The sequence below is a fragment of the Mirounga leonina genome, unplaced genomic scaffold (assembly GCF_011800145.1).
Source record: "Mirounga leonina isolate KUSES-001 unplaced genomic scaffold, KU_Mleo_1.0 Mir_176, whole genome shotgun sequence".
Classification (NCBI taxonomy): Eukaryota; Metazoa; Chordata; class Mammalia; order Carnivora; family Phocidae; genus Mirounga; species Mirounga leonina.
Window position 1 is genome coordinate 10,313,424 of NW_023270454.1, and position 27,306 is coordinate 10,340,729.

The 27,306-nt window shown below is 45.1% G+C and overlaps 1 protein-coding gene across 1 annotated transcript in view; it reads left to right on the top strand.

Moving 5' to 3' along the window:
* The first annotated feature begins 215 nt into the window (after positions 1 to 215).
* CUNH8orf74 (chromosome unknown C8orf74 homolog) overlaps positions 216 to 27,306 on the top strand; it is a 35,690-nt gene continuing 8,599 nt past the window's right edge. The window contains exons 1-2 of the mRNA XM_035023233.1: positions 216 to 317; positions 11,322 to 11,514. Coding sequence (XP_034879124.1) covers positions 216 to 317; positions 11,322 to 11,514 — 295 coding nt within the window. The remainder of the gene's footprint in view (positions 318 to 11,321; positions 11,515 to 27,306) is intronic.

The following is a 27,306-nucleotide window of genomic DNA, read 5'->3' on the forward strand; positions in this document are numbered from 1 at the left end:
CTCATGACCTGGTCTGACCCAACTTGGGCCTCAAAATTTAGTTTCTGTAACACTGAGAGACTGAGTGTTGATACACATAAATCTAAAATAACAGTGGCTTACGAAGTGGGTGTTTTTTTTCTCTCATACCACAAAAGTTCAGATTTTAGTAGTCAGTGGCTAGTGCAGTAAGCTCAGGGATCCCGGGATGGGATTCTAACCCATGTGCTTGCAACATGACTGCTATTGTTCCAGTGATCATCTCTACATTCACAATTGGAAGAAAGAAAGAGATAAAGGGCAAATGGGATTTCCAAAGCCCAGAAAACCTATCCAGGGTATATCACATAATCACTCCAATCTGCAAGGGAGGCAGGCAAATGTTTTTCAGTTGCGTATATGGCTCCCTGAGGAGAATTTGAGTCCTATTGGGATGACTAGGGGAGAATAAATACTGGACAGATCATCATCCATAAATACCCTTCTTCATATTCATATTCATATTCATATTCATACCCACTAAGGGTGATGCTATCTTTTCTATCATGTCTAAATGTGGTCCCTGTAGCCCAAGGTCTAAAAACCAAAAGTCAAAGAGTCTGCTCCAGCACCCCCTATATGCAATGACAGGAAAGGAAGATAACTGTCTTTAAAACTCCCATAAAGGAGAGAGAATAATGGGAAACCCACAGCTTTCACTGATTCATGGCAATCCTGGAATACTCTGAAAAAGAACCAGTGTGGGCTCTTGGTCTTGACCATGGATCATATTCCTGGCCAGTTGCTTCAACCTCTGAGAGAATTTCCCCTAAGAATTTTCCTCACTGTTCTCCCCTCTGGGAAGCTTTTCTTCATCCATTATTTCCCAAGCTCCATCTCAGAATGGTGTTTGGAAAGATGACTTTTCTTAGAAATTCACAGCCCTTAAAGCTCACCTTTTATTTGTTTAGGTTTGAAGGTATAAGAATAGTTTTGCTCTAAGAGTCATGGGATGTTGCAGGTCAGGTTGGGCTTTCTATGGTAGTATTGTTCTCTCAAAACTTAGCTGACTTTGGTTCTCATTGGTTCTTGTCGATTCCATGTGCAATCAACCACACAGAACAAAAGATCCTATCTAGACCTAATTTTTAAGGCTGCTGGTCTTTTTCTATTGGCCACTGTGTAATACTTTAGCTCATAAAATAGGACTACTGACCTGAGGTAATTTCTAACAATGTTCCATTTGGAAGGATTAATCCTATCTTTACTAGAAGATCATTGTCTTTGCCTAGTGGGATAGCAGTCTTTTCTTACTATGGCTGTCATTTTTAAGCCACTATTTATAAATTGTTCAGTTGAAGTATAGAAGCAGTTGGTTTTTTGATCCTATAAGATTCCAAATTACAGTGATCACTTTGGACACCTATGGTCATAGCAGCAGTATTCTCAAAAGCCAACAGGTGGAAACAACCCAAGTGTCCACCAGCGGATGAATGGATAAACAAAATGTGGTCTATCCATAAAATGGAATATTATTCTGCCTTAAAAAGGAAATTCTGACATAGGCTACAACATGGATGAACTTTGAGGACATTATAAGCCCATCACTAAAGGACAAATACTCTATGATTCCAATAATATGAAGTACCTAGAGTAGTTGAATTCATACAGACAGAAAGAATGGTGGCTGCCAGGGACTTTAGGGAGAAGAGAATGGGGAGTTATTTTTTGCTGGGTATGGAGTTCCAGTTTGGGAAGATGAAAAAGTTCTGGAGATGGTTGGTGCTTATGATTGCATGACAATGTGAATGTACCTAATGTCACTGAACTGTATGCTTGAAAATTATTAAAATGGTAAATTGTATGTTAGGTGTATTTTGCCATAATTTTTAAAACATCATCTTTAATAAATATACAGCAGAAAATTGCAATGCTCTCAGCAAGCATAGATTGTAGACTGTAGGTTAAGGGTATACCTCTAAGAAAATCAGTATTTTCATCCATCTCTGCTTGCAGATTGTCCTACCCCAGTCTGAATTTATCTCTCTCTCTCTCTGAATTTTGCTGCCAGAAGTCTGGATTTTTCTTACCATATTCCCTGGTGCTACAACTTTTGTTGACATGTGGTATACATTCCAAGGTACAGCAGGTGACAGTTTTAAATGTGTTCAAATGTATTATGTAGCTTTTATTTTGTAATATCTGATACACCAATATCTCTCGACCTACTTTTTTCATTCAGTCACTTTCAAATATTAGGTTGTTAATGATAGCATCCCACTTCTGGTACTATGGTCAGCCTCAGTAGGAATTGGTAGAACTGTGAGTACCAGCCACCCACTTACAGTGGTTTAAACACAGGTTTGTTTTTGTGTTCCCATGAACAATCTAGAAGTAGGTAACTGATAGTGTTGGTTTGGTGTGTCAAGGTTAAGACCTCTCTGATTTGATTAGTCTTTTTCTTATGGTCCAAGTTGCTTTTTTTTAAGATTTTATTTATTTATTTGACAGAGAGATATATAGCAAGAGAAGGAATACAAGCAGAGGGAGGGGCAGAGGGAGAAACAAGCTTCCCGCAGAGTAGAGAGCCCGATGCAGGGCTCGATCCCAGAACCCTGAGATCATGACCTGAGCTGAAGGCAGATGCTTAACAACTGAGCCACCCAGGCACCCCCATGGTCCAAGATGCTTCTGAGGCCTCAACCATGGCATCTATGTTCTAGGCAGGAAAAATAAAGGAGAAAAAGAGAAAACTGTGTGTTGCAGGTGGATATGTTCCTTTTAAAACCCTTCCCTTATATGCCAGCTAGGAACTTCTGCTTATATCTTATCGGAGAAAAACTCTATCATATGGCCAGCCCTAGCTGAAAGAATCTAAGAAATGTAGCTTTTAGTTGACATAGTGCTGCCCCTTTCCCCAAACATGAGAATTCTGTTAGTAATGCAAAGGAACGGAATAAGTATTGGAGAACAATTGGCATTCTCTATATCTCTACTGAAGAAATCAAAGTTCTACAGTTATCTGCCAGTCTGTCAACTGTCCTATTAGACTGCTTTCACCTTACCTTGGGCATTCTTAGTAGGTAACCATATTTTTAAGAAAATTTTGTTATTTTAGTATTTTCTTTAAATGTACCTATGCTGTATATATGTAAATGAAAGTTATGTGTGCCATGTAAGTTCCTTAAGGGCACATTATCAGTCAAGGTTTTCCAGAGAAACAGAACCAAAAAAAGAGATAGATGATGATTATAGATAGTTGATAAATGATGATGATAGTAGATTGATAGCTTGATAAATTGATAGGTGATTGACAGATGATGGTGATGATGATAGATAGATAGATAGATAGATAGATAGATAGATAGATAGATAGATAGATGGATGATAGATATTAAGAGATTTATTTTAAGGAATTTGCTTATGTGATTACAGTGCTTTAGTCCAAAATCTATACGACAGGCTGGCAGCCCAGAAATTCAGGTAGGACCTGATACTGCAGTCTTGAAGCAGAATTTCTTCTTTTTCAGGAAACTTCTGTTTTTCTCTTGAGACCTTCAGTTGATTAGAAGAGCTCCCCCAACAATACCAAGAGTAATCTTTACTTAAAGTCACCTGAGTGTAGCTGTCAATAACACCTACAAAATACCTTCATAGCAACACCTAGCTTAGTGTTTGATTAAATAACTTGGTACTACAACCCAGGCAAATTGACACATAAAACTGACCATCATGGGCAGGTAACATGATGTAGAGAATATGGGGTCAGACGCTTGAGTTCCAGTCTGGATTCTGATATCTAACCAGTGATGCTCCCTTTGCTCTGGGCCTCATTCCATTACCTGGAAATTTAAGGGCATGGACAAGAATATCTCTGTATTCCCTTCCAGATGCAATATTTTAAAATATTAAATATTTAAAATATTAAAATTTTTAATTTAAATATTTAACATTAAATTTTTTTTAAAGATTTTTTTTATTTATTTATCTGAGACAGAGAGAATGAGAGAGACAGCACATGAGAGGGAGGAGGGTCAGAGGGAGAAGCAGGCTCGGGCGCCTGGGTGGCTCAGTTGGTTAAGCGACTGCCTTCGGCTCAGGTCATGATCCTGTAGTCCCAGGATCGAGTCCCGCATTGGGCTCCCTGCTCCGCGGGGAGCCTGCTTCTCCCTCTGACCCTCCTCCCTCTCATGCTCTCTCTCTCTCTCTCATTCTCTCTCTCAAATAAATAAATAAATAAAAATCTTTAAATATATGTATCTTTTTGTATTTCTAGCATCCACAGTCTTGTCCTAGTACGATAATGAAGGTGATAAAAACAATGTTGATCAACATTATGGAATATGGAGGTTTCCCGCAAAATTAAAAATAGAACTACCATATGATTCAGCAATTTCACTTCTGGGTATGTACTCAAAGGAAATGAAACAGGATATCAAAGAGATATATGCATCTCCATATTTATTGCAACATTATTCACAGTATCCAACGTATAGAAACAACCTAAGTGTCTACTGATGAATGAATGGATATAGAAAACATGGTATATGATGTGGTACATGCGTGTGTGTGTTTGTATAATGGAATATTATTCAACCATAAGAAAGAAGAAAATCCTGCTGTTTGTGACAACATGGATGAAATTGGAGGGCATTATGCTAAGTGAAAAAAGCCAAACAGAAAGACAGATACTATATGATCTCACTTATATGTAGAATCTAAAAAAAAAAAAAAAAAAAAAAAAAAAGTCAAACTCACAGAAACAGTTTAAAAGTGGTTGGTTGTCAGGGGCTGGGGTTGGGGAAATAGAAATAAGGAGAGGTTGGTAAAAGGGTACAAACTTCCAGTTATAAGATGAATAAGTTCTGAGGTTCTAACAGATAACACAGTGACTGCTACAAAAAAAAGATGTTGATGCTGATGAAGGATAAAAAGAAAAATAATGGTCAGATTTTCCCCGAATCATTCAAAGGTAGTTGAAATCTCTAGGTTAGGGCACCTGGGTGGCTCAGTTGGTTGGGCGACTGCCTTCGGCTCAGGTCATGATCCCAGAGTCCCTGGATCGAGTCCCGCATTGGGCTCCCTGCTCGGCAGGGAGTCTGCTTCTCCCTCTGAGCCTCCCCCCTCTCATGTGCTCTCTCTCTCATTCTCTCTCTCTCAAATAAATAAATAAAAAATCTTAAAAAAAAAAAGAAATCTCTAGGTTATAATGTGTATTATAGCCTGAAGTGAGAAGTTACATAAACTACTTGAGCACTAACTGGAGTCCGTGAACCCAAATGTCCAGATCTTATCTAGAAAACTCTTGAATCCTGCAATAGCCATTAGTATGGCCATGTGTTAAGGTCAGGGTTCCAATACTAGTTTTGTGAGATCTTGTACAAGATATGTAATCTCTCTAAACTTCAGCTTCTTCATATGCCAAATGAGAATAATAATTATTTTATCTATCCAATGGAATTATTGTAAGGATTAAAAGAGATAGTTAAAGCTACTGAATGTAGCTCTCACTATGTGCTAACTGAAAACACTCTTTAGCATTGCTTGGTAAGTATATGAAATCGTTATGACCAAACAGACTTTTAACATAGGTGAGTTGACATACACATATTCATTCCACAAACAGTAAATATGAAAAGGTACCTCAAACACCATTAAGTTTAAGAGTGCTGGACTCTGTGGCTTTTGTATGGATTGCAGGGGAGATCTAAGAAAATCCATGTTTGTTTGTTTTTTTTTAAATCCATGTTTTAATAAAGAACATTGGGTGTGGCCAAAATGAGTCAAGTGCAAATGTAGGTCCGTAACTTGTTTTCCTCCTGTCAATATCACCTCATGATGCTTCCAGTTATTCAACTAGCAAACACTGAGTGCCAGCCAACATCCAGACCCTACACAAGGCAGTGGGGCCTCAGAGAGGAAGACATTGTCCATGTCTTCATGGGAAAAGCAGGCTAGAGGGAGAAGCCCTCAATAAACAGGTGAAATATCCTGTCGTTATGATAATGATAGTCACATCCAGTCAACAAGCAGCTGAGCCTACCATGGCTTGTAGAGCAGGAAATAAAATCATCATCAATAAAATGAAATGCTGGGGCACATGGGTGGCTCAGTAGGTTAAGCGTCTGCCTTCGGCTCAGGTCGTGATCCCAGGGTCTTGTGATTAAGCCCTGCATCGGACTCCCCGCTCAGCGGGGAGCCTGCTTCTCCCTCTCCCTCTGTTGCTCCCCCTGTTTGTGCTTTCTTGCTTGTTCTTTCTGTCAAATAAACAAAATCTTTTTTGAAAAATTAAATGCCATCATGCCTTACAATCTAGAGGGAAACAGGCATTAAAACAAATCATCAAAATGGTTAATCAAAGTGAACAATTATAATGAGCGAAGTGCTGTTCATGATGCATTTAGTACTACAAGACCACATCACAGGAGCTCAGGAAAGGTTTCCCTGGGCAAGAGATGATTAAGTTGGGACATGAGGTATCAGAATGATGGATGCAGAGTGAGGGAGGAGAGAGTGTTCTAGGTGAGAAGATAGCATGTGCAAAGTTCTCGAGGGAGGACAGAGGAGGATTGGAAAAGTGGCCGTGGGCACAGTGGCCAGGATGGGCTAGACAAGGAAGAGGGATCCAGATCATTATAGGGCCTTTTGAGCCCCATGAAGGCTTCAGGGCTTACTCTTTGAGCAATCATTAAAAGTTTTGAAGCAAGAAACTGACATAATTCAATTTCATGTGTGTATGTATTTGCATTTGCAGAGAAAGGGGAAGATATAATTTACATAAAATAGAATTCAGAGATCTTAAGTGAAGATATATGCCAGAGTAACCAACCCCTAAAACAAGATACAGGACATTATGATCACCCTAGCAAGTTCCCCCTTGCCAGTTTCCAGCCCATAATCAGATTTGTTTGTTTACTCTGGTGACAGTATGGAGAATAGGTGAAGGAAGTGGGGGCAAGAATTGATGGGGTCTCTATTTGGGTAAGTAACAATGCGGATGAAGAGAAGAGAAAGAACTCAATAAATATTTAGGAGGTAAATTTGGTAAAACTTGGAGTGTCTGGGAAGGAACAGGGGGAGGAGCAGTCAGAAATGTCCCACAAGTTGCTGACTTGAACAGTTGGAGGGACACCTAACGAGTCTGGGGAAGAAGGATCTGGAAGACTTTCCAGAAAAGCTAATGTGCAGGCTGGGTTTTGCAAAATCCATGAGAGTTAGCCAGGTGAGGGGAGTGAAAAGTACATTTTAGGAAGAGGTGATAAAGGAAAATCTCCGGGAAGATCCTGAGAATAAACAGAGATTGGTGCACCTGGATCTAGCTTCCCCTTATACATACCCCAAGACATTTTAGTTATGTGCAACAATAAAATCTCATTTGGTCTAAGCCTGTTTGAGTTTCTGATGTAACAAAGAGAACTGTGACCATAAGGAGAAAATTGAGAGGAATGGGAAAGGAGATGAGAAGTGGCTCTGGGTCTGGGGTATTGAGCCCCAGCCGAATGCCACATGGGAGAGAAGTCAAGGAAGGGCATCCGAGTGTCCAGGCACAGCAACTGGCTTGCAGCACTTACCCCAGGACTACAGACAGGGACAGCTCCCACCGAGTAGGCCTAGACTTGGGGACTCACCCCTTCAAACCACTGCATCAGGATTCCCCCCAGCAACATGCCCCACAGAAGCCCTGAGACCCCTTGACCCCCACAAACCTAACAAGTAGCAGAGCTCCCCAGTCATCATTTCTCTGGGAAGAGATGGCACATCAGCACACCCCAAGCTGGGGATAGAGGATAGCGGACACATCCATTGCATAAATTTGGAAGTCATTTGCTATGGATGGACATTAAAGTCATGTAACAGGAAAAAAAAATCCCTCAAGAATACATGACCTGTGAACATTGAGGACTTTATGCTGAGTGAAAGAAGCCAGTTACAAAAGGGCAAATACCATATGATTCTGCTTATATGAGATACCTAAAGTAGTCACTCTCATACAGTCACCACCTACATAGAGGCATGTAGAACGGTGGTTGCTGGGGCTAGAAGGAGAGGAGCATGGAGGGTTGCTCATCAATGGGCATAATGTTTTGGTTACACAGAGTGGGTAAGTTCTAGAGACCTACCATACGACATACTGCCTGTAGTTAACAAGACTGTGTTGTGCACTTAAAAATGTATTGAGGGTAGATCTTGTGTTAAGTGCTACAATACTAGAGTTTTTAAAAAGAATATATGGCTTAGAAGGATAAGAGGGTAAAGATAGAGCAATGGACAACACCAACATGTAAAGAACAAATAGAGGGAAAGAAGTCTTCAGAGAAGGCAGAGAGGGGAAGGGTGGAGAGAGAGATCATTCAGGAGAAAGCAGCTTATGGAGGGTGGAGGGATGGGGTAATTGGGTGATGGGCATTAAGGAAGGCACTTGATGTAATTGAGCACTGGGTATTATATGCAATTGATGAATTCCTAAATTCTATCCTGAAATTAATAATACACTATATGTTAACTAACTTGAATTTAAATAAAACCAAAAAAAAGAAATAAAATAAAATGAAATGAAATGAGACGAAATAAAAAGAAGCCAAGAAGCTTCAGCCAAGGGTGATGAGGATGGAAAGAGATCCATGACGAAGCAACCACACATTGCAAAAGGACACTCTCCAGGAGATAAACAAGAGTGTGAGGGTTGCTGAAAAGAGAATGGGTAAGTTGACATGAGTTGCCCGAGGAGCCCGAGGGCCTCATGGGAAGGAAGGGCGCCCCTCCCCATCCCTTTGTCCCTAGTAATCTTCAGGAGTGGAACTAAGTGGCCCTAACCAAGTTCTTCCTCATGGCAGGAAAAGTAGCAAGGGCCCTGAAGTAATATGTCCATGAGGGTAGCAAAGGTGGGTCACAGAAGCAGCTTGATGGAGCCATGGGTCTGACAAGAATAATGCCTTTGGATGGTTAAAGTGGCAGATGCTGGAAGCTTGGGAGCTCTTGCTTCTTCCCCCACACAAGGAAGAACTATAACCTGGGAGCTTTCACTTCTGGCCAGAAAGGCCCAAACTGAAAAATATAAGGAGGCCTGGGAAGGTACCAGTGGAGGCAGCACTATGATCAGACAGCTCAGCTACCAACCCCAAGAGAAGAGACTTGATCCCTACTCATCTCAGTATGTGGGTGCTTGGGCACCGAGCTAGAGGACACCCCCACAGAACTATTTTCTGCACCCTGAAGTGAAGTCAGGATGCAGGAAACTGGGGGTCACAGATGCTACTGGCCAAGGAAGAAGAATGAATCTGAAACCAGATCTTGGTTGGAGGAAAGTCCATGAGGACCTGAAGACAGCAGCTGGAGGCCAATCTTTTCATGGAGACAAATCCTTGACCCTGAAAGGAAGGAGAGAAGTGGGGCTTGGGTTAAAGGAGATGTAGGATGGGGGACATTCATGAGTGTTCACAGGAAAGCGTGAGAAAACGCACCTCTTGTGAAGGAGAGGTTAGATGTTGTAGGAAAAGCATCAAGGCCCCTGAAGCAGGTGTAGGGATATGAGACCCAGAGCCCAGCTGGAGAGGAGGGGCCAGGAGGAAAGAAGCCTGGAAAAAGCCACCTCAAAGCAGGTCTTCATGACCTCACAAAGCTGGCACACTCACCCCCAGGGTTCCAGAAACTCTGAGTCAGTCCGGGCTAGGTCTCCTAGCAACTGGATGCAGGGGCCATGGCACTCTTAACACCCCAGGGAGTAAAAAAAGTCTTCCAATTTCAGGTGAAAAGAAAAGACAGCTTTTAAAAGGAGTTTGCTCAAATTGATGTAACGGTGAGGTGTGTGTGAGAAGTGGCCCCTCGATGGTGTTTCCTCAGATAGACACCTTGGACGTGACTCCTTTCCCAATACACCATCTGTGAGGCCCCCAATCAGTGTGTGCCAGCTGGAATGCCAGGCCAAAGGCTTACCAGCCTTTGGAGCTTAGAGATTATTTCCTCCTACAGGGTCAGAGCCTGACTGGAGCAAAGGAGGAGATGAGCACAAAGACACTGTGTCTTCCTCTACTCTGAGGAGGACCAGGGAGGTCCCTGGGGCTGGTCACCATGGGATGCCACCTCTCACCAGAGAGCCTCAGGGCCCTGTGAGCTCTTTGGGCTTGTATGCCAACATGTGTGGCTGTGTGTGTGTGGTTGTGGGGTGGGGTGGGGGGAAGAGGGTTGTTGCTTTAATGCAGGCTGGGGGCAGATTTTGTTGACTTCTCAGAGCCAATTCTGAGGCTGAAAGACATGAGCAAGGGTGGTGGTGGGGGTGGCTATGTAATAATGAGGACCCAACAGCAGGGCCTGGAGCTCTCTGCAAGCTCCTTCCAGAGCAGGGCTGTCCACAGAGGGGTGGCAAGGCACTGCTGTAGAGCTCAAGCAAGAGGACCCCATGTGACTATATGCACAGATCAGTTTCTGACCTGCAGCCATGAGCTGATGGGTAGGCACCAGGCAAAGGCTTTCTTGGTGGGGCCTCCTTCCCCACCCTAGGGCATGCGCTTTCACCAGCTGCTCTAGATCTCCCAGCCAGCTGTCCCCTCAGACACCAACCTGGGGATCTGTGAGTGCTGCAGGAAGCGCTGCCTGGGTCAGGTGGTGAGAGAGGAGTCTCTGGATGCCCCTGGCAGCAATTCTGTCATCAGTTCCCCTACAGGAGTTCCCCCAGCCAGAGAGTCCCCTCACCCCAGAGAAGCAGCACTCCCATTTTTGGTGGGTCTCCACTTCATGCCACACCTTGTCTTACCCCCTCCTTAAAAGGCACTTGCTTCTCCTACATCTGTTAACGTTCTATAAAAACTTTTCTGGAAGGGCCAGACAAACACTCAGGTGAATTGGGGTTTTATAGTTAGGACTCTGATCAAGCTTCCCATGCTGGTCTGCTAAAGTGCCTGAATTTTCACCAAGTAAGACATAGTCCTTCTCAAAAGCATAGCCTTACCAAGCTTCTTTGCAGTCATTTACACTTTAACATGAATTTCATATCAGATCAATGCCTCTGGGGCAGCTAGTTGAGAACAGACTCAGAGGGGAGTCAAATTTTGTTTTAAGGAAGAGGAAGGAGGGAGCGTAAGTCAGGACTTGAAGCCTGTTGGAGGCATATAAACCTGGAAGCTGCAGTGACTAGCATGAGAACTCTCAGAGGAAGGAGCGGTGCTAGAAAGAAGAGCACATTCCCAGAACGGGGAGGAAAAGCTGTCCAGAAATGAAAGCATAATTCTGCTCAGGCACACCCACATTCCTGGTCACTCTTCAGGATGATGGGGAGTCCTGTGAAGACCCCAGTAGTAGTTTGCCCAGTGAGGATGGCATCTTGATTCTTCAGTCTCACTCTCCATCCCTCATGTCATGCCCTACAGAAACCAAAAGGTAGGGAGCATCTACGGAGACTGCTGAACTGGGAGGAGTTTGATGAAGTGAGAGACTCCCGCCGAAGCATTCTGCTGGATACTCTCTACGAAAGCATCATCTTTGCAGTGGGCAAAGGCTTCCCATGGGTGGAAGTGGCCAAGGTGGTCAGGTTCACAGAAGAGCTGCTCAAGGAAACCAAAGGTATGGGGCATCTGAAGCAGAAGTCAGCGAGGCTTGCTGGGGAATGGGGGGCACAGGACACCCCTGTGGTCCATAGCCTCAGGAACCCTCTGAGGAGCTGGGAGCCCCTTCCTTTCTTTCTCCGACATGTAGCATCTTCACATGCTTGGAAACAAGGTTCCTGTCTAGGTTTCTGGAAAGTGAAGCAAACTGAATGTCCTTCCTGGATCTTTTTACTCATCTCCCTGGCTGAAAATTTTGCACTAGTCCAAGCTGTTCACACAGCAGCCAGAGTGTTTGTCTCTTGGTGAGTTACTTACACTTTAGTATGACTCTCATTATCAGATCAATACCTCTGGGGCACCTGGCTGAGAGTAGGCTCAGAGGTGGAGTCAGATTTTATTTCAGGGAAGGAAGTAAGGGCCAAGATTCATAATTTTTGTTTTGTTTCGCTTTGTTTTTACTTAAACACATGACTCCTCTGTTTAAAACTCTTCTCTGACTCCCCATTGCATTCCTGAAAGACTGCAAATTGTTCCACATATCAGGTTTTGGTCTGCTGAATGTCTTGGAGGAATCCTTGCAGGCTTCAGCTTGCTGGCAGGGATGGGGTAAAAGCAGTCAAGTGAGTTTATAGAGGGATCATCTCTCCCACTCCTGCCCTGGCTTCATGAGAAGAGAAAGACCATCTCTCCCTATGACCCCATAGCACAAGGGAATGTGATCACACCCATCCACCTCTTGGGCTGTGAGCTGCAGATTCATTCATTAAGCAAATATCTGGAACAGCCACATCATAGTAACACTCAGCCAAGAATCATCAATAAGTGCTAAGACCAGTAGGTGAATGCTTGATGAGAAATAGGATATTTACATACTTCCTCCCCACAACATTCTTACTGATCACAAAGGGGAAAAGAATACTTCTATTCGGGCGCCTGGGTGGCTCAGATGGTTAAGCGTCTGCCTTCGGCTCAGGTCATGATCCCAGAGTCCTGGGATCGAGTCCTGCATCGGGCTCCCTGCTCCTTGGGAGCCTGCTTCTCCCTCTGCTTCTCTCTCTCTCTCTGTCTCTCATGAATAAATAAATAAAAATCTTTAAAAAAAAAAAGAATACTTCTATTCAAGGGAGCCCGGCAGACACCTCCCTCATCAAATGATCCAAGTCAACATCATCAGTAAAAGTACACATTGAGAATCATGTTCCACCTGGTGGAATGCAAATGGAGAACGCAGCATCCTTCAGTGATGGTTCTAGCAAAGACTCAGAACCTTATCTAATCACAAGAAAGCATTAAATTAGTGGCACTGAACAAAGTCCCTCTCCCGCGAGCTTCAAAAACATTAAGGTCCTGAGAGCCAAGGTAAGACAGAGGAGCTGTTTTAAACTGAAAGACACTGAGATGTGGCCACTAAACATGACATGTGGCCTCAGTTTGGGTCCTTTTTGCTATGAAGGATGTATACAAGGGACAACTGGGAAGACTCGAATGAGGTCTGGAGATTAAGCAACAGTGGTGTGTCAAGGGTGATCCCCCAATTCTGATGGTGGTAGTTACGAATGCCGTGTTTGGATAACGTACATGAAAGCAATCTGATGATGGGGCATTTTGTGGGCTGCTTATTCTTTAAGTATTTTGGGAAAAATTTCTTTGTACTATGTTTTTTCTAGTTTTATTGAGATATAATTGGCATATAACATTGCATAAGCTTAAGGTGTGCAATGTAATGATGTGATATATGTACATATTGCAAAGTGATTACCAAAGTAAGTTGAGTTAATATCCATCACCTCACGTAGTTACAATTTTTTTCTTGTGGTGAAAACTTTTAAGATCTACTCTCTTACCAGCTTTCAGATATACAACAGCGTTGTGTTAACTACAGTCACCATGCTGTACATTAACTCTCAGGACTTATTTATCTCATAACTGCAAGTTTGTACTATTTGAACACCTTCATCCATTTTGCCCACCTACCTCTGGAAACCATCAGTCTGTTTCATTTCCATGAGTTCAGTTTTTTGTTTTTTTTGTTTTTTTATTCCACATGTGAGATCCTACAGTATTTGTCTTGATACCCTTACGGTTTATCCATGCTGTTGCAAAAGGTTTCCTTCTTTTTTATGGCTGAGTAATATTTTTACAGCTGAAAAATATCATATTTTCTTTATCATTCATCCACTGATGGGCCATGGGTTGTTTACATGGCTTGGCTGCAGTGAATAATGCCGGAATGAACATGCAGGTACAGATATCTCTTTAAGATAGCGATTTCACTTTCTTTGCATATATGCTCAGAAGTGGAATCACTGGCTCATAGGGTAGCTCTATTTTTAATTTTTTGAGGAAACTTCACACTGTTTTACACAGTGGCTGCACCAATTTGCATTCCCACCAACAGTGCATGAGGGTTCCCTTTTCTCCCCATCCTCGCCAACTTTCTATCTTGTCTTTTTGATACTAGCCGTTCTAACATGTGTGACGAGATATCTCATTGTGGTTTTGATTTGCATTTCCCTGGTGATGAGTGAGATTGAGCCTGTTTTCATGACCTATTGGGCATTTGAATATCTTCTCTGGGAAAATGCTTACTTAGATCCATTGCCCATTTTGATTAGATTATTTGGGGTTTAGCTATTGAGTTGTATGAGTTCCTTATATTAACACCTTATCAGATATGTCTTTGCAAATATTTTCTCGTATTTCATAAGATGCCTTTTTATTTTCTTGGTAATTAGTTTCTCTGTGCAGAAGATTTTTACTCTGATGCAGTCCCACTTGTTTATTTTTGATTTGTTGCTTATACTTTAGGTATGATATCCAAAACGTCATGGTCATGACCCACGTCAAGGAGGTTTCCTCCTGTTTTCTTGTAGGAGTTTTATGGCTTCAGTTATGCTATTTTTTAGTAGACTATTTCTTAGCATAGCTTTGGGCTCACAGGAAAATAGAGCAGAGGGTTTAAATTCCACATGTGATATTTTCCACAGAAATCCTGTCCCACACATGCACAGCCTCCCCCACTGTCAACATCCCCCACCAGAGTGGGACATTTGTTACAATTGGTGAATCTACCTTTACACATCATTATCACCCAAAGTTCATAGTTTATATTAGGACTCATTCTTGGTTTTGTGCATTCTATGGATTTCAATAAACATATAATGGCATGTACCCACAATTAAAGTATCACATAGAATAGTTTCACTGCCTTAGAAATCTTCTGTGATCCATCTATTCATTCCTCCTTCTCCGCCAACCCCTAGCAACCACTGCTTTTTACCATCTCCATACTTCTGGCTTTTTCAGAATGTCATATAGTTAAAATCATACAGCCTTTTCATATTGGCTTCTTTCAGTTAGTAACATACATTGAAGTTTCCTTCATGTCTTTACATGGTTTGATAGCTCATTTCTTTTTTTTTTTATTTTATTATATTCTGTTAATCACCATACATTTCATCATTAGTTTTTGATGTAGTGTTCCATGATTCATTGTTTGCGTATAACACCCCATATAGTTCATTTCTTTTTAGGATTGAATAATATTCCATTGTCTGGATGCACCACAGTTTATGTATCTACTCATCTACTGAAGGACATCTTGGTTGCTTACACATTTTGGCAATTTAAAGCTGCAATAAATATCTGTGTGCAGGTTTTTATGTAGACATAAGTTTTCAACTCCTTTGGGTAAATAACAAGGAATGAGATTGCTTGACCGTAAGATAGGAATATGTTTAGTGTTGTTGGAGACAGTCAAACTGTCTTCCAAAGTAGCTATGCCATTTTGCATTCCCACCAGCAATGAATGAAAGCTCCTATTGCTCCATAACCTCATCAGCATCTGGTGTTGTCAGTGTTGTGGATTTTGGCCATTCTAATAGCTGTGTAGTGGTGTCTTGCCTTTTCCTGAAAACATATGATGTGGATCACATTTTCGTATGCTTATTTGCCATATATATATATATACTTCTTTGGTGAGGTGTCTGTTAAGTTTTTTCCCATTTTTCAAGCAGGGTGTTTTCTTTTTGTTGAATTTTTTAAAGTTCTTGGTCTGTGTTGGATAACAGTCCTTTATCAAGTGTGTCTTTTGCAAATATTTTCTCCCAGTCTGTGGCTTGTCTTCTCATTTTCTCAACAATGTCTTTTGCAGAAATTTTAAATTATTTTATTTTATTTTATTATGTTATGTTCATCACCATACATTACATCATTAGTTTTTGATGTAGTGTTCCATGATTCATTGTTTGCGTATAACACCCAGTGTTCCATTCAGTACGTGCCCTCCTTAATACCCATCACCAGGCTAACCCATCCCCCACCCCACCCCCCTAGAACCCTCAGTCTGTTTCCTGAAGTCCATAGTCTCTCATGGTTCATCTCTCCTTCCGATTCCCGCCCCCTTCATTTTTCCCTTCCTTCTCCTAATGTCCTCCACGCTGTTCCTGATGTTCCACAAATAAGTGAAACCATATGATAATTGACTTTCTCTGCTTGACTTATTTCACTTAGCATAATCTCCTCCAGTCCCATTAAAGAAGTCCAAATTATCAGTTCTTCTTTCATGGACCGTGTCTTTGTGTTGTATCTAAAAGAGTCATCACCAAACCCAAGGTCATCTAGGCTTTTTATATGTTATCTTCTAGAAGTTTAATTGTATTGTATTTTAGATTTAGACCTGTGATCCATTTTGAGTTAAGTATTGTGAAGGGAGTGAAGTCTGTATCTAGATTCCATTTTTTTACAGGGGGATGTCCAGTTGTTCCAACACCATTTGTTGAAAAGATTATCTTGGCTCCATTGTATTGCCTTTGCTCCTCAGTTAAATATCAGTTGCCTATATTTGTGTGGGTCTATTTCTGGACTCTCTCTTGTGTCTGCCCCATTCATCTGTCTATTCTTTTTCAATACCACACTGCCTTGATTATGTACTATTTTTGGAACTTTTCTGTATTTCTTTATTTCGAAATATTTTTAAGTATAATATTGTTTTAACGTGTAGCATAACAGCTGCCATACAAATAGGACACACGATGCTCTGTTCCTTATACATGATATCCCCATCCCTTATGTGCCCAGAACTCACCCACCAGTCCGAGCAGTCGTACCTTGATGTCCCTCCCTAATCTCACCACTTTTCACTAGCTCCTTGTCCACCACTGTTTCTAACCCACCTCCATCTTTTGACCAGCCCACTGCTTTCAAATCTTGTACTGCATCCTTTCACTGACCAGCACAGTGATTTTGTTCAGGCACAAATAAAATCCCATCACTCCTCTGTTTCAAGACATTTAGTGGCTGGCACTGAATCACACATCTTGTGTGCATGTGGATCAGCCTCTTTTATTTCTTGCACTGCTCATGTGCCCTTCCTTCCACTTCTCTCCTCCAAACCAGTGATCCCGGTCTGAAGGCTTGAGCCAGACATGGCATTGCTCCTGGGCTGGCTTCAGAGATCCTTGGGAAACTTCATGCCACCCCAGCCCCCCACCCAACCCCCACCCCTGGGTCCTTCCTGGCATCCCTCTAGGTCCTGCTCCTTGCTGCTCACAGCAATGCACAGGTACCAGAGTTTAACCCTGTCGGCTGAGCTCTACAGTGGCTCATGGCCAGAACAAACACTGACGAGCAGGAAGAAGAATGTCAGCCCCAAGCAGGTGGGAACTCAGGCTCTTTCAAGTTTCCATCAGAGCCTTCCACAGGCTGAGTCCGTGAAAAACAGTCAATGATGATGCAAACCCAACTTCAAACTCAGGAGATTAGATCATACAGCTTTTCTGGTTATCGCATAACTTGCCAGCACAGCCTAGCTATGCCTTGTGGACTTCTAAAATCTTGCAGTTGGAAGGACACTTGGTGATCTGGAAGTTTAATTCCCTCTACAGCAGGGAGCCCTGTCAACCAGCCAACAAGGTTCTTCCAGTCTCTGCTGACACCCTCCAAGCAACAGGGTGCTCCCTCCTTCTGAGGCAATTCATTCTTTTGTACAACCACTCCTGTCATTTGGAAGTTCCTATATATATATCTAGCTACATCTGCCTTCTGCACCTTTTGCTCAAATGCTCAAAGTCTGTCCTCTAGAACCAGAATGCAGGCCCTGCAGATATCTCATGATGTTTATATAATGTGACTATCATGTCTTTACATTTAGACTAGGCAGCCCCCGTTATTTTTGTCATTCTTAATATAGCATCATTTCCATAGACCCTTTCCCCCTACCGCCCCACCACTGCCCTCTTTATGCCCTCTCTGAGCATACTTATGTTTGTCAATATTTTTCTTAAAATACGTCACCCAAATCCAAACACAAAACAGTCTGCAATTTGATCAGTGAAGTTATTAGGGTTTTTATCACCTCCTCTGTCCTGGTGATGATACTCCTGTTTATATAGCCTACAGGTATGTTTATTTTATCAACATCAAAGTCACATTGATTTATATTGGGAAGGAAGTCCCACATGGGAACCATTTTTCCCATCCTGCCCTTTTGCAATGGCAATTTTGATTGTACATGCAAGACTTTACAATTGTCCCCACTGACTCCATCTTGTCAGTGTTGGCCATCTTTCCTTTCTCCTGCCATCTTTTAAATCTTGATCCTGGGCTCTCCAGCTTTCAAGTTCTTCCCCTTATCTTTAAATCATCTCAAAATTTGAGAAGCATGGTTGGTACAAACACTGAATAGGAACAAGCTCTTGGGTGGGCCCCTCATGCTGAAATCTGACTCACTGAAGACAGAATCCATCAGGAGGCTTAGCACTCAAAGGGAACATTCCAATCCTAGTTCAGTCCCTTACTGGATGTATGGTCCTGGGCAAGTCACATCACCTCTGAGCCTCTGGTTACACATTGAAAAAAATGGAAAAAGCAAGAACACCCACTTCCTGGGATTGTTTTAAGGATTAAATGAGGTTACATACATAAAGCCCATAACGTAGCATTTGGTGCCTAGTAAGGACTCAGTGAGAGTTAGCTGTTATTCTTAGGAGGGGACTGCAGGGACAAAGACCCAAGACTTGAGAGAGGGATGTGGTTCAGAGATGGCACAATAAGATGTGGCTGCATGCACGTTGATGCAGCAACCAGTAGGGATCAGCCTCCACATGTCCAGAAGCAGCATCAACTCCCTCCCAAGGTTAGCAGAGACCGTCCAAGGCCCTTTCTCCTCAGATGCCAACGCTAACCCAGCTGACACTGCATCACAGGGAGTGGGGCAGGACAATGGGCTGAGAGCCAAGGGGCTGGCACTTCAGCCAGAGGCAGGCCGGGGAGGTAAAGGAAACTGGCAGACTTGTTTGGGAAGTAGGGAGGTGAGAAAGAGGCAGACAAGACTGTTTCCAACTCCGCTCCCAGGTAACTGACTCGTTGTGTGCACTGACTCTTGAGAGCGATACCAGGCTGGCTGTGGTTTGCAGGGAGTTGGCGATGGGGTGTGGTGGGAGCACCCATGGATACAGAGCCACAGTAGAACCAGGCTTCCTGATCTAGGTCCTGCTCACCTTGGGCCCCTCATAATGCCATTCAGGATGATGCCTGTTGCTCCTGAAGATGGTCAGCCTGGCCCAGATGGCGTCTCCATGGCAGCCATGCCCACAGTGTTTCTCAGAAACCCAGTACAGGGACACTTGCAAGAGCATGAACAAGTTCATCAGTACTCTGGAGACAGGGAATAGAATTTCAGCTGAAGCCTCCTTCTTCCCTGGGATTTTCCTCCTCACTTTACAGTCAACCCCAGTCTCAGGCTGGACTGGTCCTCACCATTCTTAGAGCCCTGGATCAAATCCTGGTTCTACCATTTCCTTGCTATGTGACCTTCTGAGAGTCCCTTAACCTCCCTGTGCTTCAGATGATTGTGAGGACAAGATGAGGACAGGAATGGCACCAACTTCATGGGATTATTGCAAGGATTAGATGAGTTCATTTATGTAAAGCACTTGGAACAGTGACTGGTACATAGGAAGCCCTGTGAATGTGCAACTGGTTGGCCATTGTTATAATACCCATTCCTCAGGTGTTTCAGCCACTCCCACGGGCTCCACTGTCTGTCTAGAAATGTAGGTCTTACCCCTGTAGCAGGAGGCAACCCTTCATCACTGTTCATTGAGGGTGCCTGGTTTGCTCCTCTTGGCTTTGTTTCCCAAACCCTTGCCTTTACTGACTTAGTTCTGATCCCATTCTACCCAATTCCCGACCCAAACTTGATCTTCCCTTTCTCTCCTGCCTGATGTTGTTTGAGCCACACTACCCTAGGTCTAGACCACATTCTCTCAGGAGTTGGCCCATATATCCTTTGCTTCTTCCTGTGCCTACCAGCTTTGGGTAAATTCCCCTCCTAACCTGGGACCTAACCCCAGTGGGGGCCAACTGAGCCAATGTCCAGCTGGACAAATGGCCTCTGACATGAGCTCCATCTTCCAGAGGGTGTTTCCAAATGTTCTCTCTGTTCAACCTGTCCCTGCCAAGACCCTGTGCACTTATGCTGTCCACCACCTCTGAGATGCCCCCTGTGCTGATCTCAGAGCTCAGGGCCTTCTCATACTCCCACACCCTCCAGGGCCCCAGACTTTGCCACCCAGAGCCAGTCTCAGACCCTCCTGCATCAGCCCCAAGTTCACGCATGTGAAGATGTGCCATTGCCCAGCAGCATGAGGGGGAAGGCGTCTGTTCACTACCCTTGTTAGGGGATCCAGGCAGCAAGGGGCAGGAAAAGCTGGTAAGACAACAGGTCAGGTCCCGAAAGAGTTGTAGCCCTTCCCATCTCACATCCCACCCTGCCCCTGCTCAGGGATACACATCCCATCTATCACAAGTGGTGGGGTGCAGGATGCAGACAGTGGGGTCCCCCTGGCTGGCCAGCTCACATGCAAGCTTCTGTTTCAGCTAATGTCCACAGTAGACTGTCACTCTTCTTGGAAGGGAGCTTTTCCGGGGATTCTTGTTGTCGTTGTTGTTGTTGTTGTTAATCTGAGGCTAAGGATGGTTGAGTTCTGTTTGCATACTAGATAACAAAGGTGGCAGCCTTTAAGGAGGCTTATGTGATTCAGAGCTTTGACAGGACTGCTGCCAGCCCAGCTTATCACCTGGCCCAATCAGGCCTTGGTACCAGGAGGGAAAGTGCTGCCCTTTATTCAAAAGCGCAAGCTGACTCTGTCCTGGCTCACCAGGATGTTCTGGTCTCAACCGCAGGCCAAAAGAGAGTCCTGTCGACCTCACCTCCTCCGCCAGCCTACAGGAAGCCCTGGGCAGATCCCACCCTGCTGTGTCGATGGCGCCTGGAGTGAAGTCACCAGGCACAGCACAGAGAAACAATTAGCTGCCAGCTCCATCCTAATGGGAAGAAATCGCAGGAAGTGGGCAGATTTTGCACACCCTGTTGAGTCTCCGGTAAAGGAGAGGAGAGAGGTGTTGGGGCATATGGGAACGCTGCGGTCTCCAACTTTGCATCCAGGAGTGGCAGAGATTTGGGGTACCCTGAAGGCCCTGCATATCCTATCTCAGACTGGCATGTTGCTGCATGTGAGAGGTGGGAGTGGGACAGACTCTCTTGCCTCAGGCTTCACTCTCTGGTGCTTTCCCTACACACCTGGGCTAGAAGAACCTCTTTCCTTCTGGCTTGGCTCCATATCCTGGGGCCCGGTGAGGGCCCTCCTGTGAGGAAGTGGGCCTTGATGACCAGTTGGTGGAGGCATGAGGTAGCCAGGGGGGTCCCCAGTGGGTCATAGCACCCTATCTGTAGTTCCATCCATGGCCACTCCTGATTCTCCAGGAAATGTCATCTTGGCAGCCACAGGATAGAAGGCAGCCACACCACCTGCTCCCAGCAGCCTGGGGCTGGCAGGAGGCATTACTGTCCCCAAGCTACTCTGCACAAGCTCTTCCTACCAGAACACTCGCGGCCATGCCCGGGGTCTACTCCACCAGCCCTTGAGTACCCACCCAACATCGGAGAGCCTCCAGGGATTCAGGACCAGCCCAAGCCAAGAGAAAATGCACCTTCACTCATCCTGGAAAGTAGCTTCTCCAACAGCCTTCTCCAGGGTGGCCTGAAACCCATGCCTCTCCCACTAGACCCTGAGGTGGGGCTTTGGTGGCAACTTCTTTGTTGCTGGAGAGTGGAAGCTTCCACAAAGGCCATTGATTGAAATCTTGAGAGAGCATTTCTTGGGACAAATGGGCAACTGCCCTTTCAGAGATAGCTCCATGAACGAGTCAGTCTGCTGGGGCCGTTAACAAAGTACCTCAGATTGGGCAGTTTCAACAATAGACATTTAAGTCGAGATTAAGGTATCAGTAGGGTTGGTTTCTTCGGAGGCCTCCCTCTTTGGCTTGTAGACAGCCACCTCCTCCCTGTGCACCTCACATGGCCTTTCCTGTGTGTGTGTGTCCTAATCTCCTCTTTTCACAAGGGCACCAGTCATATTGGATTAGGGCCACCCACATGACTTCATTTAACCTGAATTATCTCTTTTAAGACTATTTCCAAGTGCAGTCCCATCTAGAAGCACAGGGGGTTAGGACTTCAACATGTGAATTATGGGGGACACTGTTAGTTCAGCCCATACACTAAGGTCACAGCGCTTCAGACGAGACTGTTAGTAGGCCAGAAATCAAGACTATGCCATAGAAACCTCCCTCAGCCTTCCCTGAGGGACATATATCCTGTAGAGGGAGGAACAGTGAGGACTCTACGATCTTGGCATTTTCACATGTAGCATCTATAATCCTCACTGTGATCGTGCATCATAGACATTATTTTAATGATGAGGAATTGAGGCCCAGAGAGTTGAAGTAACTTGGCCCAGGTCACACCTCCAGTAGATGGAGTTGGGATTTGAACCCAGGTCTGTCTGACAGCAGAGCACATGTCCTGTCGTGTGACATTCCACCTTGACCAAAGGGATCTTTGGTCAAGGGGCACATGAGGGTCTGAGGAGCATGAAGCCCAAGAGAGCACCCCGTGGTGAGTGGAATGACACTGCTGCATGCAGCAAGAGCTGAGCACCTGGAAGAAGCAGGTGTGGAACACCTGGGGGCAGAGCTCCTAACTGGGTCACCTGGAGTTACAGCATACACCTGGGATCCTGCCCCCCAGCAGGACGGCTCCAAGGTGATGGGTGGTGCAGGTCCAGCTGAGAAGAGGAGCTGTGTCCTTTGGCTAATGTGTTCTGGCCCAGATGTGCCACCTATGTGTGGGCAGGTGGTACTAGTGCCCTCAAAGCTGACCTCTGGCCCTTTGGAGTGACCTCACACTCTACCTCTAACTTCCCATGTCCTTCACCAGTCAGCTGGACAGGCTGGTCAGTCTCAGAGCCCCCCAACATCAGAGGGGACAAGGCACGGGTATGAAATAGTCTATTTTTACTCTAGGTACAGTCCCGTGTCCCTGAGACCATGGGATTACTTAGTCATTTTCAACTCAGGGATGATGACAAGGATGATGATGAAGATCCAAAGTCAGGACTCCCTTCAGTAAACTTGAGACAGCTGCAGAGCTTGGCCACGAGGCACCCACAGCACCCTTAGATGTGGCTATGGAAGACTGTCAGCTCTATGGAAATCACCATAACTTCTTAGAATCAAAAAGAGACCCAAGAGATCACCTGACTCAAGCCCCACCAACACCACCACACACACATTATTCAAGAATCCTCTCCCCAGCTAAAAGCCTCCTCACTCCTCAAGACTAGACTGCTCCACTAATAAAACTCTTTCTTCTGGAAAGTTCTTCCTGCTGCTGAATTGAAATGGGTCTCTTTGAGCCTTCTGCCTGAAGACTTCTGTTCTGCCCTCCAAGCTTCCTCCCTGAATCAATCTAATCCACTCGACTCACTCAGCCATTCTCCAGCAAACATTGCCAGGGCACTGTGCTAGGGGATGGGGAAGATGGGATATCCACTCAGCCGTCCCTATGTGCTGAGCTCTCCTCATAGATCATCTCTTTAATGTTCACAGAAATTGTAGATGGGTGGGTACTCTACCCATTTCACAATGAGACAGCTGAGGTTCAGAGAGTTTAGGTAACTTGCAAATTATCACACAGTAAAGGGCAGAGCCATCAATAACCTTGAGATCTTCTGGCCCCAGAGTCCGTTCTTCTTGCCAAAGCTATTTAGCATTAAGCATGCAAACTTCTTAAACAGACTCTTAACTATGGAAAACAAACTGATGGTTACTTGTGGGGAGGTAGGTGGGGGTTGGGTGAAATTGGTGATGGGGATTAAGGAGGGCACTTGCAATGAGCACCGAGCACTGGGTGATGTATAGAAGTGTTGAATCACTATATTGTACACCTGAAACTAATATAACACTGTATGTCAACTAACTGGAATTTAAATAAAAACTTTAAAAAATAAAAACACTTCCTTTTTAATGAAAAAAAAGCACATCAACTTCTTGAGGAATGGGGATGAGGAACCGTGAGGGGGTGCTTGTGCTAAGCAGATGAGGTTGGGGGACCACTGGGGACAAAGAGAAGAGTTTCAGCAAAAGCCCATGACAGTCTAAAATACATGGCCCTATATTTATCCTTTGAGTCCCAGGAGAGTGAACAGTGAGGAAATCTTTACAGGGTCAACAAAATCTTTCTAATCCTGCTGTTGGGGTAGGTTTTTTCTTTAATGTGACTATTGGTTTATTTTATAAACAAAAACAAAACACCTACTAGGCAGGAGAATAGTAGGGAAGTGCCTCAAAAAATTAAACATAGGATTGCCATGTGACCTAGCAATGACGCTTCTGGGTATAAACTCCCCAAGAACTGAAAACAGGGACTTGAACGGTTATGTGTCCACCCATGTTCATGGCAGCATTGTTCATATCAGCCAAAAGGCAGAAGCAACCCTTTCGTATGGGTTCACATGTCTGTCAGCAGGTGAATGGATATACAAAATGCGATGTATGCATAAAATGAAATGTTAGCCTGCAAAGGGAGGAAATTCTGGATGACTTTTGAGGACATTATGCTAAGTGACATAAGCCAGCAACAAAAGACCACGTACGGTAGGATTGCACTTGCGTGAGGTATCTAGAACAGTCAGATTCATGAAGGCAGAAAGGGGCCTGAAAGTTTCCCATCTCTAGCAGGAGAGGACTAGACTAGTTTAATAGTTGCCAAAATATGCTCCTTGGTCTGAGAGACTATTTGCCTCAAGTAAATTTGAGAAATATTGCATATGCTCAACCCTTTTTGGCCATTTGCCGAGCCCTCTAGCATATGAAGGGCTCTGTTTAATTTCTTTTGGTCCAACATATCTTCAAGGTTTCTGGCTGCAGAGCATTCATTTCTATATAATACTGATTGCAGAACATCCTTTGGAAAACCGTGACGGGGAGGACTGGGGACCCCTTCCAGTGTCCACCTCCAAGGGTCTACAGAGAAAGCCCATGGCTGCTTGGAAGTGGATATTTGGGTTAGGCTGGGGTTTGAATTCTGGCTTCCCCACCCCACCAGCTATGTGTCCTTAAGCAAATCCCTTGACTCCTTGAGCCTCAGTTTCTCTCACGGGTAAAGTGCCTACACTTGCCTCACAGAGCTAGGAGGGGTTGAGTGGAGCCTGAGATGACCCAGGACACACAGGGCCCAGTGGAAACTCCCCAAACAAGAGTCCTCTACTGCCTCAAGGAAAGCATACCCTGTTTTCTGAGCTGTCACTGTTGTTGGCACCTTGGTGTGAATGAGTTTGGCAGAACCTTACCATGAGCAGAGAGATGTCCCCTGAGCACAGGGGACAGCACACAAGGAAGGAGAATGGGGGTGGAGATGCGAGTCCTGTGCTTTTGTCTGCCTCCCACCATCCCAGGCCAGCCCTGGTAGGTGTTCAGAAAGGTAAGCCAGCCAGGCCGCAGCCTGACTTGGTTCCTCCTCTTCGAGCCAAGGCAGGGGCCACCAAACTGGTTTGTCAGGGGGCACCGGTGGCACCTGGATCCTCCCCCTCACTCCCACCCAGAAGGAGCAGCACCTCATCACTGTTCCCAACCCTTCTGGGACGTAGCACATCTCCCTTCCTCTCACCCAGCCCCAGACCCCACATATGAGGGGCAACGGGAGGAGGGCACCCACAGTGGCTGGTCCAAGCCCAGTGCCTTTTTGTCCTGATTCTGGAGCATCTGGTGGTGTCACCCCACCCCCGCTCTTTCCCTGCCCATTGCTCTCTTCTACTCCCGTGCCTGCATCCCTGTGCAGGTGCTGGCCTCCAGGGGTTTGGGGACTGTCTTCAGGAAGTTCCCAGCCGCCAATGCAAATGAAGGCCACTCCCTGTTATTGAAGAGCAACTTGCACGTACAGATCTGTCCCCCGGCAGCCAGAGGCTTCTCTCTGAGACTTAATCCTTGAGTTTCTGAGTCATCGGAACCTCCTCAACCTGCAGCAAAAGGAGAATGGTCTGAGGGCCAAGAAAGTGTGTCTTATGAGCCAGCTTGGGATGATCTTTGCTGATAACCGGAGCTGGTCAAAAGAATGTTGGGACTGGAAGTTAGAATCCAACCCAGGGACTCCTTCTCCAGTAACCCTGGACGAAGTCCATATTTGGGCTTTATGACTTTAAGGCTAAGGCCATAGTTCATGTCCATAACAGGGAACCTGCCAGGATGACAGGTAGCTGGGAGCACTTGCCAACATTTGCTGAGGTCACTCAACATGACTGGACCCTCAGACCTCCTTTTTTTTTTTTTAAGAATTTATTTATTTATTTATTTGAGAGAGAGATGGGGGGAGAGAGCACAAGCGAGCACAAGCAGGGGGAGCGGCAGAGGGAGAGGGAGAAGTAGGCTCCCCACTGGGCAGGGAGCCCAACTTGAGGCTTAATCCCAGGACCCCAGGATCATAACCTGAGCTGAAGGCAGCTGCTTTCTGACTGAGCCATCCAGGTGCCCCAGCCCTCAGACTTCTTGATTCAAACCTGAGTTTGGGCTCAGAACCTGGGCTCTGTGCCGGGAGCCAAATAGAGAAGATCAGGGGCCGGCCTTGACAAACCAGGCAGTTGTGGCCATCCACGTCTGGAAGATGCAGGGGATCCCAGCCCCATGGACTGCCAGGCCAGGCAGAAGGAGGGACAGGGCACTTGCCAGTATGTTCGTTCGGCTCCATGGAGCCCAGAGAAGATGCAATGATTCACCTCACAAATTTCACACACAGTCGCCTCTACACCAACCTGGAGTCTGGCTTTGATTATCAGAAACCAATGACCTCACGCTGGTCCCCTAGCCTCTGAGATTCCTTTACTGATCATACCTGCCATCCTCTGCACACCACTACCATGCCTCTGAAATACCCAGCTGACCTCCCCCTTCTCGGCTTAAGACCTCTGAGTGGCTCTTCAGCTCTCGGCCACAGTTCTTCATTTCCTTTCAGAAATGTGATGATTCTTTCTACGTACACGCTCCCCAGGGGGAACAAAAAAAGTACATGAGAAATTCTGGATGCAATTTCAGAAGGTGCCAGTCGGCCCCGAGGCCCATCCTTGGAGGTCCTTGGGGTCCGTGAGTTCTGGTTGAGGGGCCCAGCTTCTGTTTTGAAGTCCAGCTCTTTCACGTGACATACACAAGGTTGCCCTTTGCAAACTGAAGACACCAAGCCCTTCTGTCCCCCCAGGCGAGTCCCCCAGACTCCAGCTTTTCTCCCAGAAACTCTGAGCCATGTGGATCATGCACATGCCCACACTGTACCCTACATGCTTCCAGCCTTTATCCCTGCGGTCCCTTCTCTGGGAGTGCCCTTCTCTACCATCTCCTGCCAACCTCCCCCTTCTTCCACTCTGGGCTCCAGTGTCCTCTCTGTAGGAAGCCCTCCGTGACTCCTGGCCCCCCAACC